At 39.7% G+C, this 24943-nt stretch overlaps 1 protein-coding gene across 1 annotated transcript in view; it reads right to left on the bottom strand.

The window, feature by feature from the left end:
* Positions 1 to 20992, bottom strand: part of CMC1 (C-X9-C motif containing 1) — a 40756-nt gene extending 19764 nt beyond the window's left edge. The window contains exons 1-2 of the mRNA XM_035317348.1: positions 20821 to 20992; positions 9275 to 9367 (exon numbers count right to left, since the gene is read on the bottom strand). Of these exons, the coding sequence (XP_035173239.1) occupies positions 9275 to 9367; positions 20821 to 20845 (118 nt within the window). The 5' untranslated portion in view covers positions 20846 to 20992. The remainder of the gene's footprint in view (positions 1 to 9274; positions 9368 to 20820) is intronic.
* Positions 20993 to 24943: the final 3951 nt, after the last annotated feature.

The following is a 24943-nucleotide window of genomic DNA, read 5'->3' as shown; positions in this document are numbered from 1 at the left end:
TAAAGGCATCTATCCTGATCTTAGGCAGCACACATTCCAAGTGCTCTTTTCTGCGAGATTCCTCTCTTCTTGTTTTTGAGAGTGTTAAACTCTTAAAAATAAAATTCAGAGGATTACAATAGAGCATGAGTGTCTTATGACCCTTCGTTATTGTTGCCTTTATTCTTCTCTCAAACAGACCTGTAAATAGAACACTCTTCAGCACACATTTTCCCTACTCTTTTTCTATGCAGCACCACACAGACAATTATTGGAAAACAATTACAACAGCAATGAAACTCAATTTGGGAACAGGAAAGAGAGGGATTACTTTTGTTGCCATTATTAAAGAGACCAGAACATACCAGTAACATACAAAAATGTGTTTTTACTCAGCAACAGGCAACACAGTTTCTACTTAAAACAAAGTTATGCCTTGTCAGTGATGTTACCACAAGATCCATTAACCACTATTTCAAAGAATAAGCACCTGAGGGACAACTCACTTTGTTTAAATTGAGCAATCTTTACAACTACCATTCCACACTGAGTAAGTTTAAAATGTTTTTGTCCCAAAGCAGGAAGAAAGCTAGAGATTTCATTAACCGCATTGTGATGTTTCCACAACAACAAAAAAGCATGAGGAACATTTAGACCACCACACCTTGTTAAGGGTACATTTGCAAGCTGAACTGTATTTCAACTTTAACCTGTTTTCCCCTATTGCCTGATAAGGCCAATGCTTCCTGCCCCTTTTTTTTTGGCTGACTGAGCTGACTCATAATACAGGCCATGCAACGATACATACAACAGGTACAGTTCTTCAGCCTACAGGAAATAATGGAGATCAGAACTATAATTCTCACAAGGCACTGCCTCATAAAAATCAAAGCCTATTAGGTGCAACTATCATTCTGATTCCCATTTCACTCAACTAGAATTAGTCTTTCATTCTTTCGTGATTTGGATGAGGAATTTTCTTTGGCAAATACACCTGCCTGCCAACTTCACGGGTTTACTGATGAACAAGAATGGTGGACAGAATTCTTCCCCTGTTGCGTTGCCCTGAATACCATACACTTTTTATAAGGTCAAAACACTGCCTGTAGGCTCTCTGAAAGCTCACCATCTATTAGTTTGTAGTTCCAAATACAGAGCAGCTACTTTTGGACGCAAAAGCTAAGTTCTATTTTCCACTGCTGAACCTAATGCTACCTACACAACCCATTCTGACTCTATTTTCTGTGCAAAAGTAACCCTAGGGTAATATTCATAATTTATATACAATTTAAATATTTATACACATGCATAAGGAATACAGCACAACCTCTTGAAGTATTAGAGTTATTTACACAAAGCACTGTGTTACTGTTGAATGAAGATTCTAAGGGGGGTTTATATTCCAAAGCTGCAAAGCAACTATTTAATACATTGTTAAGGACATGCAGATAAAACAACAGTTACAGTTAGTCAGATGTACTGTCATGAACAATGGGTTGCGATGTGCAACTACGCCACAGTAATACAAGACTGGAATGCTAATGCCTGAGCCGTGGTATCTGCAGGTTATCACCACCATTGATAAACAGTAAAAAAAAAAACCTACAGAATTCCAAGTATGGTCTCATTTGCTGGCAGTAATAATGACTGACATGGAAGAATCCAGAATCAAGTGCCAACTTGGAAAGAAAACTACCAGTTGGCACACAGCGTATACCACACCTAGGAAAAGATGCAAACATGGTCTTAGTAAGAGACAGCACCCATAACCACACTGGCCTCCCTCTTGTTGGAAGGACTCAGAAGACAAAGAACAGGACCAGGTCTTTGCTAACCACTGCCCTATAAACACCCAACTCAGCCAGGCAGCAAAAGCGGTTCTGAGGTTGATCTAAATACCATCAACTGGCGTACGATCAGCACCTAGGGGAAGTTTGCATTTCTGTCTTCACAGCTTGCACCAAAGCAACCTCTGATGCAGAACCAGCTATTCAAGCTAACAGTACAGAGTTGGTCCATAGGGGAACTGGGAATCAGAGCATGCAAAAGGCCATCTTAGACCCAAACAGCTGAACACCAGAGATAACCCAACAAGATCTAATTCTTCAAAAAGTCAGAGGGCGCCCATTAGTTCTAGTGTGCTTCCTGAAAGAAGAGTTTGAAGAAAGGATGTTGAAGGAGGGACTGACACTTCTCATCACAAGGCAAGAAGTTTCCAGGTGTAGAAGCAGCAGCAACGAGGAGAAAAGCAAGGATCCAGATGAGACGGGCAGTTTGTCAGGGGGTCTGATCTGGCTAAAGGGTGGAAACAGCTGATAAAAGAGGATTTGGACCTTAGTCCCGAGTCCAACATTTCCAACCATCCAAGAAAGGCACAAAAGGACAGAATTGTTTTTCTCATTTCTGCATATACAGGTGAAGTACTTCCATTCTGCACGTTAAAGCTATCAACCCAAGGTCTGAAAGAACAGTTTTCCTCCTGAAACCATATCCCCAACTTCACACCACAACAGAATGCCTTTATCTCCTCAGAAGAGCTGCAAAAGAAAATATCCTATTGTTCAAACTCCAGCAGTTCACTTGGTCAGTTGCCCTCACGGGTATTATTGCCCATGTACTACAATAATCAACAACCATGCAGGCATCCTCTATTTAAACCAGCATTTGTTAATATTCTGTAATTAATCTATGCTATGTTAATATATTTATGCCAGAAGGGGAAAACAATTTGAAATTCGGAAACCAATAAAATCTCTAACTTGAGAAAACCCAAAGAGTAGACAGACAGATCACAGATAACGTACCAAGATATGAGCTCTACCAACATCACTTTAACATCTACACCTAAAAATCTATAACAGGTAAGATAATCAAAATTAAGACAGTGCTTGTAGGATGTGGCAACCTGGCTGAAATTGATATTCATTAGAGTACTCTTTGCATGAATAGGAGCATTTGGACTCTGTGGTCTTTATCAGAGCCCCAGCTGGTAATGGTTGAAGGTTAATGCCTTACCCCATTCTGTTCAATTTTCTGTCCTAATTAGTCCTCCAAATCTATAGCTGTGAGCACCAAGTGTCTGTGCTCAAAAGAAACTAATTAATGCTAGCAAATTAGATCAAGTCCAAAGATCCAACAGCCAAACTCTTAAATGCTCCTTGTTAATAGGAAGTGTAGCTGTCAATAACTGCTGTTGGTGGCTATAATGAGGCCTCTTTCTTTCATTGAAAGTGATTTCATTTCTCTTTGTCCCTGTAAAAGCTGTTCCATTCCCTAATAAAAAATAAAAAACCCTACACAACTAAGTTGCAGTGGTAAAGCTAGCAGTCTGACCCATTTCTTGTGATCAGCTGGGTTGAAATGACATGGGGGGGCTGGGGAGAGAAGGAAAAAAAAAAAATCAAATAGGGTAAGTTCCCTCCCCAGACATTTTCTTGGAAGTCCTAACAGTAGTTAGAATACTTACATTTCCATCACCAAGCCACACAATATGCTCTCATATTTCTTTTCTATGAAATCCCCTAAATTAGCTTTGGCTAGCTAATGCTGTAAGTATCATTCATAAAAGACCACAAGATCTAGAATTGTAATTTACATATAGCTGTTCTCTCTGCTTGGTTTGTTGGAGCAAAGCTCAATATACCATAATCCCTCTAGAGATTGTATTAATTCACATGGTTAAATGTGATGAGAGTAAATGTTCACTGGAAATACATAGACCTGAATCTTTTCCCAAAGATAAAAACTATTGGGCACAGACACAAACATAAAAAAAACAGCATCTTACTCTCAGAAACACTAACCGGGGAAAAACACCTAGCAATTTATTACCACTACTAAATATAGCTGTACACCATCAAAACACAACATTTAAATAACTGACAACTGCACAGCATGTACAACAGTAATCTCAATGACTTTATACACGGTCATGGAGTCACACACACAATATGACTATCATGTACTTTAAAAATTAACGTACTTTAATAATTAATAATTGCAGATAATATAGCAATGGAGGATAACATTTTTTTCCCCTTCTCTACCTGCAGTTTTGCTGCTCAATTGAAATGATGTTCTCAAATTAGTCTAACTTTTCTCTCAGAAAAGTGAAGTTGTAGGTAGTAAGGCTGCATTCTGTTTTCACTCTCCTAGAAGATGTCTCTTCCAGTCATAAAGTTCGTGATTCCTCCCATGCAGCCTCTCAGGATTTCCAAACTCTGATGAATGCGTACAGAAGCATGTGCAAGAATCTGGTCACAGCGACACAATAAAAAAAGTTGCCCGAATTTGTCAAGTAGAATCGCTGACTTTTATCAGTTAGTTGATCTTTTTGATTCAGTCAATTAGAAGATACACTTCTAATATGTACCCATATACTATATAATATATACTATACCCATTCTATATATCCCCATATTCTTCTAAAATATGTGAATTTTAAAAAGATTCTAAGGACCATCTTTTCACAATGAGGCAGAGCAGGTGAGCAGAATTCAGTTATGAAAGGTGTTTTTAGTTTCAATTTGCTTCACGAAAATACAACTGGTCAACATTTTTAAAGTGAGCTGTTATTTCATTTCCCAATACTATCGGTCTTAGCATCTCCCAGTGTTAACTTCAGAACCATGACTGTAGGTACCAACAGGTTAATCCTCTCCCAGCATTAGCAACGGTCTGCATCAATTAACAGAACTCGGCCTGCATAAAAAGGAAAGTGAGCAATGCCACTGAGTAACAGCACGCTGAAATTTGCTAGTTCACACATTTCATTATCTGCATTTCTTATATAGGAATATATACATATAACAAGACTTTTTTGGAGAAACATATCTGAAGGTGTGCTTGGGCATTTAAATGTGCAGCATCAAATGTACTTCAATCAGAAATTTCTTTCTTTTTATGGGCCTTGATGTGTCAGGTGTAAGGGTCACGGTCCAGAGCAGGTGGCCCCTACGGGGACAGAGATAACGTCAGTGACAGGACTGTTGAGTAACTGCACGTTATCAAAACTCTGGTTGACACTGGTCATGCTCTACTGTAGAGAAGCCTGCAGTGGTGTTGCATCCCATCATTTTCACTAAGTATCAACATGAGCCCTGAGGAAGGGAAGACTAATGGCAAACATGGAGAATGGGAGGAGGGTGGCTGCTTGGAAATGTCCTTTTCCAGCCACAGTTTCCAGGACCTTTTTCAAAGCACTGCCAGGTATCTTACAAGTATTTTCAGCAATGTGAATCCAGTTGCCCTAATTATACACTTCCTACGGACACCAAAAACAATCTAACAGCTTGCTCCAGGGAAGGTCCCCCAACTCAGCAAACCATTTCCCACCTGTCTCTTTCCCATAAAAAAAAAAAAAAAGCGCACTTGTCTTCTTGGCCAAATTTGTTCCTTCCATGACAAACTTCAAATGAGAAATGGCCTCATTTTATTTGCAGAGTTGTATGCAGGATCAGGTCTTCAATCACACAAACTGTTTTCTTTACTTCATTGCCTCATAATGGCAGAACCAGGCTGATTTGAACTAGCTTTTCCTGTATTCATCCTGAAAAGCATACAGGTCATTTGCCTACATGAACTCTGGAAATTTGACAAGTGTAGAGTCACAATTACCTAAGTAAGAGAACTGCAAGTCACTCTTGCTGACCTTCGAATTCCCAAACACAGACCATCAAACAGTAGCAGACAAGAAAACTTAGAGGAAAAAGAAGTTTAGGACTAAAGCCCCTTGTCACTAGGGCAAGATTGTTTTTTGTCCAAACAAAAAGGAAAAAAAAAAAAAAAAGAAAGATTGTGGGGTTTGGGGGAGGTGGGAGAGAACTGCTTTCTAACACAACAAATACACAAAACATTTACAGAAAACATAATACAAAAATAAGGTTTTGTGACTGATTCAATGATCTGAGTACTTTCATTTGCAATCTACATTTTGTCTAAATTAAGAAATGATTTTATAAAAGCAATGGAAGATGACAGCAGATAAAACACTCCTTTTAGCTACTTCAGCTTGTAGGTATGTATTTTATATATCAAATATATACTAATACAGGAAAGCACGTATTTAATATGGCTCTTTATCCTGTCTGTATAAGTACATTGAATATGTTACATTTGGGTGTTGTTTGTGTTTTTTTTTTTTTTGTTTTTTGTTTTTTTTTGGTTTCTTTTGTTGTTTTTACAACACTTCATGAAAATAGTTTTCTTTCAATGATACTCCAATAAGAGTCCACAATTTCACATACGTACATCTCACGGGTATTAGCATATTTATGTAATGGTCATGGAAAATGTGTGTTCTTCAAAAAGCATCTTTACCCTCTAACAAAAGTACTAATATAGCAATTTTTTGCTTGAAAACCTTAAATACAGAAATAATGCTGCAACGACGATGTACTAAATCATTGAGAAACATGCAGCACTCACAAGAACTGTACTATGACAATCTGGAAAAAGTTCAAACTAAATTTAAATAAGTAAAATTAAATTTTACTAGTCTCAATTCTTAATTGTTTTTTACAAATTATCTTTAAAATGGACACATTTTCACGGTTATTTCATCCCTAAACTACTCTGTTAAACCAACACCCAAGCACTGCACCAGGTCACCCATTTAACCATGCCAGGGTAGCAGTATCACCTCTTGAGTTAACAAAACCCTTTTTTTATTTATTCTTTTTATTTTTTAACCCTTGGGGTTTCTTTTCCCTGGATGCCTCTCGAACACGTGCTGGACAGGCTGTCACTACTTGCTTTATTAGCTCTGATAAGCAGGCAGCTCTAGGTGGTATAGCTGCAGGCTAAGGTAACGGCCTGTATACAGATGGACCCCATGCTCATGCAGAGCACTATTGAATGTATGGGGGCTCCCCATAGGGCTAGACAGGAACCTAGCATGATAAAGTCAATTGTTAAGGCCCATACTTGTAGAATAGCTTTGTTTCCTACACTTCCAATGCATTTACCACAATTTCCTAGAGACAAAAATGAAACAAAAGGTATACCAGTAGGAGTTGGTCAAACAAAATTAACATAAAGCAGAAAAAAAAAAAAAAAACGAGAACGAGTTAAATGAGCACCTACACCTTAGTGTAAACAGCAATTTCATACACAGGCACTCTGTAGCTCACCAACTGGATTTCAGAAGTTTTGATTACTAAATTATACAGCTTATGTTCATAGCTTGTAATTGTTTACAGCACAAAAACCATAGCCTATTTACTCTGATTAACACCTATCCCTGTGTACTAACAAGACAAATTTATTCCAGGAATAATTTCACAATGGATATGAGAAAGAAGTTCTCCTCTTCACAAAACCATTTAACCTTTCACTTCCCATGGCCTGCTCTCCACCCTGCTATTAAAAGGTAGACAAAAAGGTGGCTGAACCACCTTTTTTGTAGTATGGATATGAATATAGATCTTTTTTTCATCTATTTGATCACAAAAATTGCATAGGAAATATTCAGTTTCCACCTCTTTCACACGATTTGATCAAAACTGGCTTCCAGCTAACAGAAGAAAGAAAGGAGGACTGATGAATCCACAAACCTCATTTTTCAGAGGACACATAACTGAACTCTATCCAGAAGAAATTAAAATATATCTATAGTTTTGCCTAACACCACGAAGAAGATAATTACGACAGGAATTTGCTTTAAAATTTATAGAGGCAAAAACATGGAGAAGCTGCAAAGGTAATAGTCCACAGCCCTCAGCTCAAGAATCTCCAATATGGGTGGGTGTCACAAGACTTAGAAGCTGAAACCAACACCCTAATTTCACACAAAGAAAATACATGGGGAAAAAAAAAAAAAAAAAAAAAAAGCGCGGTCCCCACCGCCCCCCCCCCCCCCCAAAAAAAAAAAAAAACAGCACCATACAAACACCACTGTGGTCTACCCCAAAAGAAAATAATACAAATAGTACACAAATTATTTTTAACGGAAATCCTCTTTCAAAGATCCACATTCTTCTAATTGCTTTTCTTCATTTTTCCCCCAACATGAACAGCATTCAAAATATAAACTATTCAACTACAATATGAGAATTGTATGAAGGCCTTCTGCAGCATTGGAAGGTACCTGTCATCTGATCACACCTCCCTCTGACAGGTATTCCCAACTCTTTTCCTACCTATCTGAAAATCATTATGACACTACTCCATCACATCTTTTGTGGACCCCCTAAAACAATCTTCTTAAAATGATGCCGGTCCATTTTAACTATATCTGTCTCTGAAACATCTATTACTCAAGGAACAGTCTCACAGTTTCTTCTGTGATCCCTGATAGCTTGAAAGACTATTTCTCATCACAACTGTCCTTTTGCAGCAATGGTTCTCTAGTAACTCAGTTTTCTTCCTGTTTTGTGTGCTGTTGGCTGTGGATGCCTTATATGCTTGTTTTCTGAAGCAATTACCTAAGATTTTGTTTTATAACCTAGGTAACACCTCTCTGTCAGATTGAGTTCCCTGTAACTTGTTCACAAGAGTTCAAGGACATTTCCCTAACTTCCTAGGGCTCCTCCTGCAGTAGACGTTCTTTGAATCTCTCTCCAATGGCCCCTTCAGCTTTAGAATACAGATGACAAGAGGCAAGCATCCCACTGAAAGCATGCCACTTGTATGGAGTAGTTCTGTGCTTTACTTTTTTTTTCCCCATCTTACATCAATGCTCTCAGCTAGCCCATGTGTGTGAGTAGCTCTAACTCCAGAAAGTTAGAAGTTTCTTCCAGGAATATGTGAACAGTTAAGTGCTGAAGAAGTGTTGATATCCAACTTTACAGAGTTATTGTCCAGTACTCTCCAAAAGAAAATGAAAACATGCAAAAGCAGACTGCACCAGCCTGTTCCAATGTCTAATAACACGTCTCCATGCACAAGTATCACCAAAGCGCTGGAGCAGGGAAAGGCTGCATTATAGTAAATAAATCTGTTATAATCAAGAAGACCCTACGTGAACGCTCATGTGAAACAACACCATTTATATAGGTATTATATACAGTACAAACAACTCCTGTGTTGCTGTCACCACATAGTCTAGATCAAAATGTGGAAAGCTTTCTATCAATCAGAAAACAATCAAAACCAAGTCATTTTGGAAAGCAGTCCACATAACCTAGCAGTGCAAGCCAACCTGGCAGATTCATGCACTGTATTACTGGTTTTGCAGCTAACAGATATGATGTAGATCATACATATTAATTCTCTGACTACTTGTCAAAAAAAAATGATTATATTCAGGGCACAAAAGTGAGTACATCTGGTCTCCCAATGAATATTTGACTCTTACCTTGCACTTTATCTGAACAAAGCTCCTTGGCTCGGTCTCTCATTATTACTGGAATCAAGACATCTTTTTCTACATGTCTCAGCTTAGAATTCTCTGCAAGAGTCAGAAACAAAGAGGAAAAAATTATTTTTCTATACAAAATAAAGAATCCACAGAAATAACATAGCACTGTTTACAGATCAGATACTAGTATACTCCGTCTGTAACTAACTAGCACCAGAAAAACTGCAGAAGGAGCACACACTGTAAAGCAGGAAAGTCCCAAGATTAAAAATTGCTTAGATACAGGTACAAGCATTATCCTGTAAGTTTCTGTTCTGTCTAATGTGCCAAATGAACTAAAAATAATAGAAAAAAATCTGGCAGCACATTCAACTTTCTATCTTACTAAGTAAAAGATCTGCATAAAGACTGCACAAAGATTGAGAATTATGTTTAATTCTGGATACTAATATTTTTCTCTCTGCATTATCTTTACAAACTACAGCTTTTTTTACTTCCATAATAAAGCAGAGAAGTACATCCCATATTAGAGAAGTACATGAAAGTTTTATTACTACATTAGTAATGTAGTAGATTAAAGACCGCGGTTCTTTGGAAAAAAAACAACCAATTGATTACATGCAGGGTCTGCAAGTTTTTTCACTGAGAAAACCAACTTAAGAAGAGCAAACACTGAAGCCTGAACTCTACATTTAAAAGGAGGGTTGCAGTTTGCATTCAGCTGCCTCAAAACAGAATTCAGTATAGTGAGTACAACTAGTGATTCTGGCTATACTTAAATTACAGACTGTCTGGAAATGCACTGCCTTTTTTTTTCCCCTCAATGCACTCTTTTCAGAACAAAGGGGTGAGAATTTATCAAGCACAGCTTTTTACTTCCTAGGTTCTGATTTAAAAGCCCTTTAAAGGATATTTGTATGGAAAATGGTGTAGTGCAGCATCATTATACTAAATGCCTCAATTTCCTCCCCAAACACACTATTTATTTACACTTTGCTGTTGATATTACTCTTCAACACAGAATCAGCTGTGACGCTCACATTAAAAAAAACTGTCAGATACGCTGTTACTTTGACTGACAATCATCTCATTTTAAAATAGCTTGTTAAAAATTTAGATTAAATGAAAGAAAAAGTGTGATATGCAGAATTAAGGAAATGTGCAGAATTTCAGTTACCTACCCCTTTTCAAACACTGTTTTTCAGAGTATCTGCAGTTACTTCTAGATCAAAAGGCAACACAGATTTACATATCTCTGGTCATTTCTAACCCGTCAACTTTAAAGTTTATTAATGCTATGAGACTACACATTATTGAATCTGCAGTATTAACAGAGGAATATGGTAACAAAACAGAGCATTATGATGGCCAATACACAGAATCAGAACAAATACCTTATCTTCTTAAAGATTTATTACTTGGAATTTCTACAGCAAAAGCACAAATACAGACTGGGCACAGAATGGATTGAGAGCAGCCCTGAGGAGAAGGACCTGGGTGTGTTGGTGGATAAGAAGCTCAACATGAGCTGGCAACACACACTTGCAGCCCAGAAAGCCATCTGCATCCTGGGCTGCATCAAAATAAGTGCGGCTAGCAGCGCGAGGGAGGTGATTCTCCCCCTCTGCTCTGCTCTCGTGAGACCCCACCTGGAGTGCTGTGTTCAGCTCTGGGGTCTCCAGCACAAGAAGGACATGGAAGTATTAGAATGAACCCAGAGGAGACCACAAGGATGTTCAAAGGGCTGAAGTACCTCTCCTGTGAACACAGGCTGAGGGAGTTGGTGTTGTTCAGCCTGGAGAAGAGAAGGCTCCAGGAACACCTTACAGCAGCCTTCCAGTACCTAAAGGGGGCTATAGGAAAGCTGGGGCAGGACTCTTTGTCAGGGAGTGTAGTGATAGGACAAGTGGTTGTGGCTTTAAACTAAAAGAGGGTAGGTTTAGCTTGAACTTCAGGAAGAAATTAATCACTCAGAGGGTGGTGAGGCACAGGAACAGGCTGCCCAGAGAAGCTGTGGATGCCCCATCCCTGGAGGTGTTCAAGGCCAGGCTGGATGGGGCTTTGGGCAACCTGGTCTGGTGGGAAGTGTCCCTGCCCAAGGCAAGGGGTTGGAATGAGGTCATCTTTAAGGTCCCTTCCGACCCAAACCATTCCATGATTCTATGGAAAGAATGAAAATGAAGTGTTTTACACAGCAAATCAATTTGCTTTTATGCTGATTTCCATGTCTGAGAATAAAATTGCAATTAAATACCCTTCATTATTTTTCAAAATATCAGTACAACTACTGCACCGAGCACTCGTTAGGTTCTAGACAGCACAAAGCTGTCATAAACCTTTAAAGCACATTTTGTATGAAACAGGACAGGTCATCTGGGCCAAATGACATGGCAGAAAACAGCACCACCAACCTACCTGCCTCAGCTCTACTTTGAACAACTTCAGTCAAAGCAAGCTGGCACTACTGCCCTCTCCCAATGCCTGCAATGCTCTTCCCTTTGGCAGAGGTGTCTTTTGCAGCCCCTGTGGACTTAAAGGGGACGTTAATTTGGTTTCAAGGTAAGTAAATTTGTTGTCAGGCAACTTTTTAGCTAGATAAGTTCTCCAGTCCAGTTCACTATATAAATTCATAAACTGTCCATTAAGGAGAACTGTGTGAGAGCAGGAACAAGCAGAGAGAACGCTGCAGCTGTCATGAGCATCCCTGGCTCAAATTATAGCCTACGCTTTTCTGCTTTTCCTGAGCAAGTGGGATGCCAGCTGCCTCTAAAATGGCATTTGACTGTCCCCAACTGTCCTCACCCCACCCCATCACATCAGCACTAGTACACATGTAACCACACAGTGAGCAAGCAGCCAGTTCAACCTGGAAAACTAACTCCTCAAATAAAAGCAACAAAGCATTTCCCCGCTGGTTTATACTTTGGAGTGACTAGATCCAGTTACCAGAGTTCTACTAATTACTTCACCTAACTTTTATCCATCAGTATGTACCCCAGCACATACGGAAATGCAGCAGATCACAGAGAAGCAGCCAGGGCCTGAGAAGGGCGCCTGGGTTTCCTTGCCTGGCAGAAGTCAGCAGCAGCAGCCACGGCTCCGACAGCAGCTGAGGCAGCACAGGGCTCCGAAGCAAGGATCAGCCACCCGCTGCTGACAGCGGGGAGCAGAAAGGAACACAGCTCAGGGCCAAAAAGGGAACAGGACAAGGGCACCCTCCAGAGAGGGAGAGAGCCTCCTGTCAACCTCAAAGAGTCAAAGGGGATTTCTGAGTTTTAGCTGAAGAACCCAATTTTCTTTTGATTATTCAAAAGGAAAGGGATGTAAGACATCATGACATCAGTAGCTGCGCTGGTGTTAACACCAGCTTAACCAGAACCATGACACTGCTGCACTCCACACAAACTCCTGCTTTTTAGTCCCATGTCATCCAACCTGGAGGGGCTGAAAAGGCAGGATGGAGAGGGCACATCAGGATGCAGGGCAGTGTCCAGTAAGAACCAGAAGACCACTACAACAGCGGTTAAATGGTAATTCAGAACATTATAAAGGAAACAAGAATAAAGACCACTTATGATCTCATTTATAGTTTGCTTTTTAAAAAAAAAGTTTGTTAGCTGATTGGTTTTTAAACCCTGAGAAGTACGAGCAATTCAAGTCACCTTATAAGGCCTAGCAGTAGCTTCATGTACCTGAGTACAACTATCTCACCAAACAGGTCTAATGCAGATGTTCAGCTTGGGCACTACTGTATCTAGTCATTAATTTCAACTGTGATGTCCAAAGCATTTTAATATTCTTCCTTGATTCTAAGCTATCTATTGTATTACACACAGTGATTTTCATTGAAGGATCTTAAAATACTTTATTGAAGTTGGTATCCCTAGCATTTATACAAAATGTTAAAGAAAAATAGGGCACAAATATTAACAATACCAGATACCAGCTAGAAAAATGTTTACATGTGGAATAACCACATTTCTGATAGCAACGTATAAGCACTTGCAAAAAAATCATCACTAACCAAATCAGCTCTGCAGTAACATTATATGGCAAGAACTTTAAAAGAAACAACACCTTAGAAGCAAGACTTCATCAAAAAACATGAGACAACCATGATGTGAAACCATCAATTCCTTTTGCCTTTTTTCAACTATATTACTATTTCTAGAATAATAAGTACTTCTTTTGATAGCTCACTATTCTGCACTAAGATGCAGAATAGCAAATACCAGATTTACTACAGACTAGTCCCAACAGAATCTGCATTACAGCACACCTACTACGTTTTTTTTTTTACCTACTGCTTTATTTTCCCTTCAAAATATCGATAAAATCATTCCCAGACAAGCAAGAAATGTTTTCCTAGTCTGCCCTTCTCATTTGAAAGTCGATATCCTTGGTTCCCATCTGCAACCTCCATGCACTTCACCTGGTTTCCCGTGAAGGCTGCCCAAGATGATTCTAGTTTGGCTGCAAAGTGAGAGAAGAACATGCTACCTCCCAGCTGCCAGCAGGCCAGAGATGTTAGCAGCTGCTTTTCCTCCCCTCCCTCCCACCCCGCCCCAGCCACCCAAAACTTGGCCATGCTTGTTATACAACTTCATCGTTTAAGATTCTGCCGTTATCTTACATTCTGCTGAAATTTGCTAGTACCATCAAAAGTTGCATGGGAGATATGGATCAACTTAGCTAAGTGAGTCAAGGTTACAAAAAATTGGGCTACGATTAACAATAAAAACAAGCATTTTGTACAAACGTACAAATATACATGGAAATTAAGCCAGAATCAAAACCAAACACAGGCTTGCAGGTGTTAAAGCACCTAAGCCACCGGGCCCCTTGAAAATGAGGGTGAGGCTACAGCTACGGAATTGGTGTAGTAAAACTACTGAATGCCCTGAAGGCAGGAAGACATCAGCACAGCTTCTCACGGGGACAAAGAATATAAGAGAAGATAAAGAACAGGTAAAAAGTATATGCTTGCAGATGCCAAAATAAAGATAGAAGGGTAGAAACTATAAAAAAGTTAGCATCTCTCTGAAGGAAAAATCATTCTCCATTTCATCTCAGCATAATGTAAAGGATTAAAGGTAGGCAAGAGAGATTACAAAACTGGAAGATACCATATTCAGTAAAACATTAAGAACACGGTTTTTTTCCTTTTTCTTTTCACACAAAATCTGTGGGTTTTAGCTAATCTCAATCTAGCTAATAATCGATCTAGGGCACAAGAATACAACTGTAATAGCTTTCTGCAGTTGATTAAATCCCTTATGTGCTAAAATTATCTATTGCCATGGAAGGTCAAGGACCACAGCCATCTGTCTCAACAGTTTTCAATATTTTTGTAAAAATAGGGGAAAAAAAATCTGGAAATACATGCATCAGTAGGAACCAGAGCATCACAACCACTAGAACAGCAGAGAATACACATCCAGTTCCTTCTGTGGGAAGCTGGGAAAACAAAAGATGACTGGAACACTCTCACTGCTTTCTAGTCTCTAGCTGCAGGTCCCAGGAAGGCCTTGAGGACAACACTGTAGTCCTGTGCAGTAGACAGCAAGCCTGTAAAGAGGACAAGAGGAGGTTGAAACACAAAGCTGCTTTACTAAAAATAAAAGAAACTGTAGCAGCTGGTCCTGTAGAAGACTATAGGTAGCTTGTCATAGAAGACTATTAGAAAAAGGGGACACAAAGAAGAAAGCTTTCACTGAACAGCATCCCACAAGAAGTTTTATCATCTCCCCTCCCTCCCTCAGCACTGCTGGACTGACCCTGTTCACCCCTTTGTCACTGCACCTGCTGGGAGTTCACAGCTCTGCTTCCATCTCTCATAACTTGATGTAGCAGGGACACAGATTACTCAGAAAAACGGAGAAAAAGTTGAAAACTTGTCCAGATATCTGAAGAAGACTTACACCTTCAGCAAGCCAGAGGAAGTCAGTTAAGCAACTCCAGTAAGAGCTTTTAAAAGATGCATTTAGTTACACAGCTTGTAATTTGGATCTCCTTGCTTCAGATCACCTATGCACACTATAAAAAAAAAAAATCTCCAAGTAGTACTTCAAATATTTTAGAGGTTTCAGTAAGAAACATAGTTCATATGATGGGTGAGACAATGAGTAACAGGTTTATGGCTGAGATACTGAAGTGCATTAAGCTTGGGAATTTAGTCTTTTTTTTTTTTAATCACTCAACAAAATTATTTGTGTTGTAAATACAGAGCTCAACATTTTGTTCTAAAACCTTTCCTATGAGCTAATTATAAAATGGCTTGGGAAAGTATACTTTTATTAATAAAGGAAGTAGCAGTGCAGCATTAATTGTATGCTTAGAGGCAAACATTCCTTTCATCAGACTATTGGCTCTACAGACTCCAGAGGTTCAATCTTTCCAAAACCCATTTCAGATTTATTTTAGTGCCCTTGTAACAGTTGTGCTTTGAATGGGCAAAGATAATTATGGCTTACTACTCCTCCAGGCAAAGGATGCATTCAAAATTTTCATCTCCTTTATTTTGCCTAGGTTATCCACTTTGTATCAAATAACAGCCACAGATCTTTCATTAATCCATGCTAATTCATCTGGGTGTATGTGCATCATAAAAATAGCTATCAAAAAGTCTGTATCATTGAATCTGTTATCAACTACCTGAAACCTCTGCTCTGAAACACGAAGTCGCACATCATCACAGCAAGTGAATTTAGAGATAGACCTACTAAAGTCATGGGCAGAAAAAAATTGGTATTTCTAAAATTTATGATTTCTTCCTCCAAGTGTAGGTTTGTTGTTTTTTTTTTGTCTGTTTTTTAAATATGTATCTAAATACTCCTTGAAGATGAAATTAATACTTTAAGTACCCAATCCTATACCCATGGGGGGGTCTCCTGTGCCCTTAGTGCCAGGAAGCTCACGGGGCCAAAGTGACAAATAGTTTCAGCATACCTCTTTGTTAACTTTGGTCCCACAAAAACATTCAGGATCCCGCTAAAAGCCGTGAATTTTATCAGTCAAAAACATCCAGTGTGAACCAAGCCATGATGGACCAGGACTGAGTATCTTTATGCATACGTGAAATGCCACTGAGCTTGGTAGCTTCATTTGCACATAGGTATTTGCATAGGAACTAGAGTCTGAAGTACTCTGCTTTCTGCTAAGGTTTTAGAGTATCAAAGGGCAACACAAAGTGATAGAAGTGTTGTAATCCAAGTGAGGTAACATAAGTGATATCCTGAAACCCTCACTGAAACGCAGAAGAGGCTGATCAGCGTAGCTTCTCTACAACAACCTTTTTTTTTTTTTTTTCCAACTGTATACGAATAATTTTTTTTGCATTTAAAAAGTTACAGATCTAGAGATTTTTTCTATCTAATATTCACATCATTTTAAATGAAGATGGAGTACAGGGATGACAACACAAGGGAAAATTTCCAAAGCTTTAACTTCTCACTATTCTATCATCACCTCAAAGTCAATTTTCACCTTTTTCACTGGCTGAATTTGTTATCTTACATTTTGCTTTGGGGCTCATGTGTTCTTGCAATATGGCAGTACTGGATTACGAGAATACTGACAAGGCTGTTTGCTAAAAACGAACAATGGCTATATTACGGCTAGTCTGTAATATCTAGAAAGAAAAGGAAAAGCAAACCTGACAGCGCACTTATTTGTTAATTACACGTGGCTTCCAAATGCTCATACATCTACTGACTAAGAAGTAAAGCCAAGCCTGAAGCTTCCTGTACAGTTGTTTGTTTGACACAGGGAGGTTTGTTTTTTCACATGCCTGATCACATAGCAGAGCCAGTTAAAAGACACGAAGAATTAACTACAGATCAGGGCTTAATATTTGCTGTGCTGGTTCACTAACACTACCCCGAACTGTTGTACAGGTATGACAGACCTGCCAGTTAGGAAAGGTTAGGGTGGGAGCACCCTACAAGCAAACCCCACCCCAAATCCCTTCTGACAGCTGTAGATGAAGATTCTAGCAAACTACACAAAACACAAAATGAGTGACAACTAGGGCTGTGGATCAGCTGAGGATTAAAACAGCCACAAGAGCTTTAGTTCTACTACTGTAAAACTTCTGAATGATTCACTTGGTAAACTGATGTAAAATCCTTCTGAACATAGCTTCTTGTCACTTAAACAAAGACACCATGCAGAAATATTTCAGCAACAACACACACATTTTGTATTTTCTGGGACAGCAAAAGTTACCACCATCTCGGATACAACGGGATTCCTATGTACAGGGTTCCACCCCTTTCAAGGGAAGCCCAAACATTTGAGCACCTTTTGTCTAAAGTGGTCACGAGTGTATAAACCCCTACTGCTTATGCCCTTTCTAGCTAACAGTAGATGTTGTCTAAGAATTTACTGCTTGCTTCCACCTGAAGAAAGAAATAGAGTAAGGTCCACAAAAATCCGAAGAACAGACAGTGAAGTAAACAGACCACATAGAGTTAAACAGGGACCTCAAGAATTTCACAAAAATTCACATCAAAAAAAAAGAAATCACTAACAAAGAGCAAAGTAACCTGCACTTGGATGAAGGACATATGCGGGAGTAACTACAAACCAGTGAAAAACCCCAAACATTAGTAGTAGAGATGGTAACCACCATAAGATTTCTTCCCACCACGCTCAATAGCCACTAATTAGTGTTAGAGTACTACATGCTCCTCTTTTATTTCATGCAATTCTGAAAACTAAAAAAAAAAAAAAGTTTTTTATTAAAAAAAAATCTGCCTAAACTCCTTAAGGAATATTTAAAGTTCTTCAACCACTTTTTTCAAGACACAGTTGAACAGCTTCTCTGGGTCTTCTGCATCTTCAGATGCAGTTCACATCTTTCAAGTCAGGTAATGAACACCACAGACAAATTAAGAACAAGGCTTTTTTAGTAACAGGACCGAATATCATTCTTCTTAATATTTCTTTAATGGAAGTGAGGATTAAGAGAGAAGACAAAGCAATGGCTCTCTTACTCATCTTTGATTTCTGCACCTATGGATTTAATGAGCAATCAGCATGTATAAAACAAATGAATGAAGACCTTAAGAACTAACACAACAGATCAAAACACAACAGTGATTATTCAGTTTTTTAGAAGTTGTAGAGTATGAGGTGTTTTGACATGAATAGAAACCGAAAGCCTTTTGGTTACAGTAACAAAATGATTGCTGATGTTATTCTGGATTTTCAACTCTAAAGAACCCTTTCAAATTATTCAGCATTCTAACACTCACCGGAGTGCCCCAACACATCATCCATTTCTTCGTTTTTTTCCCTGAACAGTTGTTTAAAACGTGCTGTCAAACAACTTTAGGAAATCACATTTATCCTTTTCCTTCATGTTCCCAACAGAGGCCAAAGACACTATGAACATCAAAAAGGTCAATACAATTTAACTCTCTTCATGATGGGGGTAACTTATGTTCTTAATCACCAGTGTTATTTAAGGACATTTAATTAAAAGGTGAGACTGTTCTTTATACGTATACTTTTTTCCCCTTTACTGACTGACTTTACACTGCTGTATCTCCCATTATCTCTTCCTATCATTCAAAGCCATGATTTCAGTCCTTCCAGTACATGCTTGTAGCTCTGTCTTACTGCCCATTTCATTTCAAAATGAGACCCAACCCTTCTGGAAGCCCAATTCAGTCCTTCCACTGATAGACTGCCACTGTATTTAACTACCTAGATTTCCGCACGACCGTGAGTCAGAAACACACACTTCAAGTAGCTTACGAAAATGATCATGAAATCACCCTTTGACCCCTGTTTTTAAGGCCCCTAAGACTAACCAGGATAGACGTCAAACCTTGTATTTATTACCTAAGCTACTGTCAATAACCTTACTTTTCTCTTTAAGCACTCATGAGTCCTCAAATAGGGATCCAGACATCACTATTTGAAAATGACGGCTAAAACCAAATGCAAGTTAAAAAGAAAAGCGGCTAATACCCCATGATTTCTACTACTGAAAGTAGCGTCTTACAATGACAGCAGTGCCGCGTACAAAAAAAAAAAAAAAACCTTCAACGCTAGGCAGCAGCACATTCATTCATACGCAGGGTAAAACAACATCAAGTAACACAATTTTCTCGGACTCATCTACCTATTCATTTACGGGATGTAATCACCTAATAACACAGCTACAGTTCCTTCCCAAACTGCTGCTGTCCAAGAACTCCTTCCATATAAATCACGACATAATTTACAGCTTCTATATTCTGAGCTTCAGATGACTCCCTGGTATGCACTCCCTACTGCCTGGAAAAGCCATGAGAATAACTGTGTCTTTTATGACCTTAAAATGGAGCATCAGTCGTGGTAACAATTTACTAAACTGTGATTCTTCCTATTTTTCTCATATGTGAGCCAAGAAGCAGTTAACGATGACATTAAAAACCACCGCACCAGGGTATCTGAGTTAACACCTTACTGATATCAACAGGGCAGCTCACACCTCTTGCAGCTATTGCTCCACTTTCTCTACAACCTCACTTAGACCTCTCCGCTTTCAGTTCACGTTCTGAGGTTTTCAGCCGAGCCGTAACAGCCAGGGACCGATGGCTGGGCTGGGGGGAGGTACGTAAGAGATACCGGATAGCAAGGTAGCAGATTTAGAGAGGTGTCAGTAAGCAATGCCACTGCTTAGCAGATCAATCTCAGTATTAGTGTCACTGAGCATATACCCAAGGTACACCCTCAGCAGTAGTACCACTGCTAAAACACAACTACAGCGTGGGCTGGGAGGCACATATAATGGCATTACAGGTATAAATAGGGAAGTAAAGCAGTGCTATATATCAACATTTGGAGCCATCCTTTTTGGTACACAAAGGATGCACAACAGCTTAATTTAAGCTACTGTAATTACTACAAACCTCTTCCAAAGGACAACAGGGAGCAGAATTATGCTGCGGATGAACAACCGCCAGCTGAAATACAGATGTAAGTTGTATAACATTTTCTTAGTTGTGCAACACGTGAATGCTTAGATGATACTACCAACACCAGAGCTTGACCACCATGCCAGTGCCCTATTTGTAGGGCCGAGAAAACCAGGCCAAGCCATTTCCATCTGAAACGGAGAACCTGGTCAGCATCCTCGAGGCTCCCGAGGATGAGATGTGGCTAACCAAGAAGCAGCCCCGACTCCAGCAGCTCTGGGGAGGGCCAGCTAGGCGTCGTGACCTCCTCACGGCGGAGTCTCACACTGCAGGACAGGCCCTCGGACACCGGCGTGCCCCGCTCAGGCCGCCTGAGGGACGGGGCCGCGGCCTGGAAGCTGAAGGGGACCGAGATTGAGGGGAGCCCGAGGGGCCGCCGCGCTGCGCCCTTCCCCAGATGCAGCCTGCGGGGACTTCCCTCAGGACGCTCGGGTAGCTGAGATGAAGCCCAGGAGGGGAAAGAGGGAGGTGTTCTGGGAAAGAGAGGGAGGTTTTCGGGGAAAAAGGGAGGTTTTCGGGGGAGGCTCCGCCGCGGCCCGCCCGCCTGCCAACGCCTGCGGCGGCCGCCCCTACCTGCAGCGCCGGGGGGAGGCTCCATCTGCGCCCCGCGTTACGCCGGCAGCTGCGCACTTTGCGTAGCGAGACCCCGCCGCTGCGCAGGCGCGGAGCGACCCGGCCCCGCTCTTACCCCCCACTGGGGCCGGACGGAGGGCAGCGGCGGCGGGAGCGCGCAAGGCGGTGGGAGCGAGCGGGGGCGCGCGAGGGTAGGGCTGAGGGAGCCCGGGCGCATGCGCGGTGTGTGTAGGGGGAGCTGCGAGATGGCCGCCGAAGGGAGGGAGGGCAGGGCTGAGGGAGCGCAGGCGCATGCGCAGTGTGCGGAGGGGTGGTTGCTCTTCAGCCCGTTCGCTTCATAAAAAGTGCTTCCCGGCCCCATGTGTCCGTAGGACCAAGCTCCTGGGGCTGCCAGTCAAGATAGGAAAAAATGGGGAAATTTGGTGTTCTACTAGAAATTTCGGCAGAATACTCTTACGTTGCCTTCCGCAAGCTGACCAGCCTAGAGGGGGGGAGCTGAGCCCCTCTACACCGTAATTATTTAGGGCTTATGTTTTGTTTCCTTTTTATCTCAGTTTGCACAGTTCAGCATAAAGGGTTTTGAATTCTACGTCGTGTCACAGATGTGCCATTTTTTTCAGGAGTGTTAAGCAAGACACAAGACAAGGACCTTGTCACATAAAACACTGCATAGTAAATGCCAGCGATCAGAAGGTCAGAAGATGCTTTTGATACAAGGTCGAGGAATGCGTATGGGCTCCTAGTTACCTGGTTGTTTCTAAAAAGCCTCAGGTTTTAAGGGAAAATTTGAAGAACAGCATGGCTTCTAATGAAAAATCAAGCAGATTAGGAGGTGTGATGAACGAATGCACTTTGTTCTTTGCACAGTGCCACCAGAAGTCTGGTTCTGTTCAACTAATTCATCTGTGTGTCCTTTTGGTCTGCCTGTGTATGGAGACATATCTGAAGTACGCTTTAAGGGTGGAGGAGTGATTTTGGTATCTTTATTTATGAGTCTCCGGTATGTTGAACTGACTGATCTTTCTTTGGTTGTACGGTTGGTCACTGTGAGAAATGAAACATGGAATGAAAAGCTGTAAGAAAGTACCATACATTCATCAGGCTGAAAACACGACTCCCCAGAAACTAAGAGAAATTTAAAAAAGGGATATATAGTAAGAGATGAAAGTCAAGACTTGTTTTAACAAATACAATCCAAAGTTTCAAAGAGCCTCCTTTCTTTTCCTCCCAACCTCTTTTATGCTTTTGGCAGACAAGTGGTATGGAAAAACAGTCCGTTTAAGCAGTAGCTTCTTATGGAAGATGGAGAAAAAAAAAATCAAACCAAACCAAAAATTTAACATTAATTAACATTAACATCGCATTTTCAGATAAGTTAGAAGTCCAGGAGTCTCCCCCAAGCACCATTATATGCCTTGTGTGCCTCCGGAAGATAAAACACAAGCAATTGAGAAAAAAATCACTAGGAAGAAAATTGATCACAATGGCATTTTATTTCTTCTTAATGCTAATTTTCACTAAAATAAAGGTCTGACTTTCAAGTTCACAGTTTTATGGGGTGTTTTGTTTTGTTTGTTTGTTTGTTTGTTTTTCCTAGATTTACATGATTTTCCCCATATGATAATTCAGTGTTTTCCTTTGAATGTGGATTGTTTCAACTGGAGGCCACACTAAGAGCCACGTTCTTCGTGCTGATACAGTCACAGAAATTAGTAGAGCGTGATGTAGGCAAAATCCTCCACACGATTGCTTTTGGTCTGTTTTTAAACCACAAGTTTGATCTCATTTCTTAGAGTAGAATATAGATATTATAATTGTTTTCTGCAATATTAAGCTATACCACTTTTAATTGAAGTTTACACACTGATTTGATACTTAAGTGAACAGGGCTGTGAAAATGCAACATACCCATTTATTTTTTATTTATTTTATTAAGGTTTTTTGGTCTATGCCACTTCTGCAATGAATGTCAGAGAGTTGAAAAAACAGATATCAGCCAATCTGTGAAGTTATGTATTTGCAATGAGAGAATACAAGAAAACATATAATGCAAAAAGGAGCTTTCAGCATGAAAACCAAAAAGGAGAGTGTACACTTAAAACAGTAAGTTGAAATAAATAAAAAAGAAATAATTGAAGTTAGTCATATTTGCTGCTCTTAGTCTCTTGGCTACTAGTATTTATATATGCCCTGCGGACTAAGAACTGTGAAGATTTCTTTAAACTGAAGAACTTTGAAACTAAATGTCAGCTCTGCGTATTGTATTCATTTGATTGTTTTCAGAGACAGGATACTAGGCTAGATAAAACTTTGCTTTGAAGTAATATTTCTGTTCTTTGATAAAGACAATAAATACAAAGAGAACTATCCAACAACTTTGTAACTCAGGGAACCTGCCCTGCCCTACTGCTTCTTAACGGCATTGGGCCTGGAAAGCAAAAACTTTTTTTTTTTTTTTTGCAAGTCTGATTTTCACTTGTGATGGGAAAGAATGAAGAATCCAAATAGAGGTCTTCGGGAGAGAAAAACAAATAGAAAGGGAAAAAAAAATACAGAACAACTTTGTTCCGGAGATTTGATGGGCTGAAATAGTTTTGAGTCAGGGAATGTGGAGATGGGTGTCTGATAATAGTCTTATGCTCTTTGGGGCTACTATAAAGTATTGGAAATGAGAAAGTATCAGAGAAAGTGTTAGACGAGTTATTAGAAATCGTGACAAATAAGTAAATGAGACTGACATGATGTGGAGCAAAAATAACATAAATAAGGCAGCAAGACAGAAACTGTCCAGAAGGGGCTTTAAATTAAGATATGTAGCTTGTGTGTGACTCAGGATTCATTATGGTGATAGTAAGAGATGCTACAGTGACTGACTCAAAGACACAGAAGTGATTTTTTTATAACTATTTGAATGAATATAAATAGAACAATTTTCACAGCCAGAAGGAAAAGATTACAATGTTAGAGATGAGGTAAGAGCCATGTCAAGAATTTTAGTAGATCGATAAAAAAGCTAAATACTTTGCAAGTACATATTTTGCATGCTTTTATATGCAGAGTAGAATAGATGTAGATAAAATCACCGTTCTATAGACTTCTATATAGAGAGAAAGGATAGATTTACTGCCTTCCTTCATGTGGAAATGACAGTTACTTGAGCTCCGTCCTGTGGGAGCATCTCAGGATATAATGGGATAGTTTCATTAAAAATAAATAAATAAATAAATAAATAAAAAGAAAAAAATGAAAATACAGAAGGTGGGATTCTCATAAGCATGAGATCTATCTCGCATCTTATTGCTGGAGAGAGTTTTGAAATGACATTTGGATAATATAATTTGTGTTTAGTCAGATCTTTTAAAATATGAATCTTGCACACATTCTGCAGCCCTGTGAAATTATGATGAAATGTGGGGCTTTTGCTATGTAGCTCTTCTGTACACGTTATTACCATATGCTTCATTTAATTGACATACTTATCCAGAAAACATGCTTAACTGGGACATTTCCTGGGGCACTGATATAAGACCAATAGTCTTACATTTCTTAATAGACACAATCTCTGCTTAAGAGACTCATAATGGGACAGTGGCTACTGCGTAATGGTATCTGCCCCTGGTTAGTCAGTGCTGCTTACATCTTTTCTCTGTTACAGTCTTCTGGAACTTGCCTATATAAGAAGATTTTTCCAAGCAATTAATTCCCTCAGGGTAAAATACTGTGTACTCTTGTGAAAATAGACTCGTGATGGTGGTCGCAATTTTCTGCACTGATGATTACAGGGGGGAAAACCTTTTAATTTCCCCATAGTCTTGAAGGATGCTAGAGATAATGGAGAATTTTGGTTTTCAGCACTTCTTATAAAATTAAAAATAAAAATATAGTCACAAGTAGTGGTAGATTGCAGTTATTTCTGTGTTTCTAAGATTCATATTGTCATTTGATTAGTTAATCGCTCATTTTCAAAGGTGTGAACATATTTTCACACGTCAACCAAGACAGTGTTAACAATGAAACTATAGATAGCAATAGAGATTAATTATCTATCGCACAAGTCTCCGCACCTTGTTCTTACCAGATAAAGAGACTCTATCTGTCTGCACACAGGTGTGATTTTTTTTTT

The sequence above is a fragment of the Oxyura jamaicensis genome, chromosome 2 (genome assembly GCF_011077185.1).
Source record: "Oxyura jamaicensis isolate SHBP4307 breed ruddy duck chromosome 2, BPBGC_Ojam_1.0, whole genome shotgun sequence".
Taxonomy (NCBI): domain Eukaryota; kingdom Metazoa; phylum Chordata; class Aves; order Anseriformes; family Anatidae; genus Oxyura; species Oxyura jamaicensis.
Note: the sequence above shows the minus strand (reverse complement) of the source record. Positions and strands in the feature narration are given on the sequence as shown.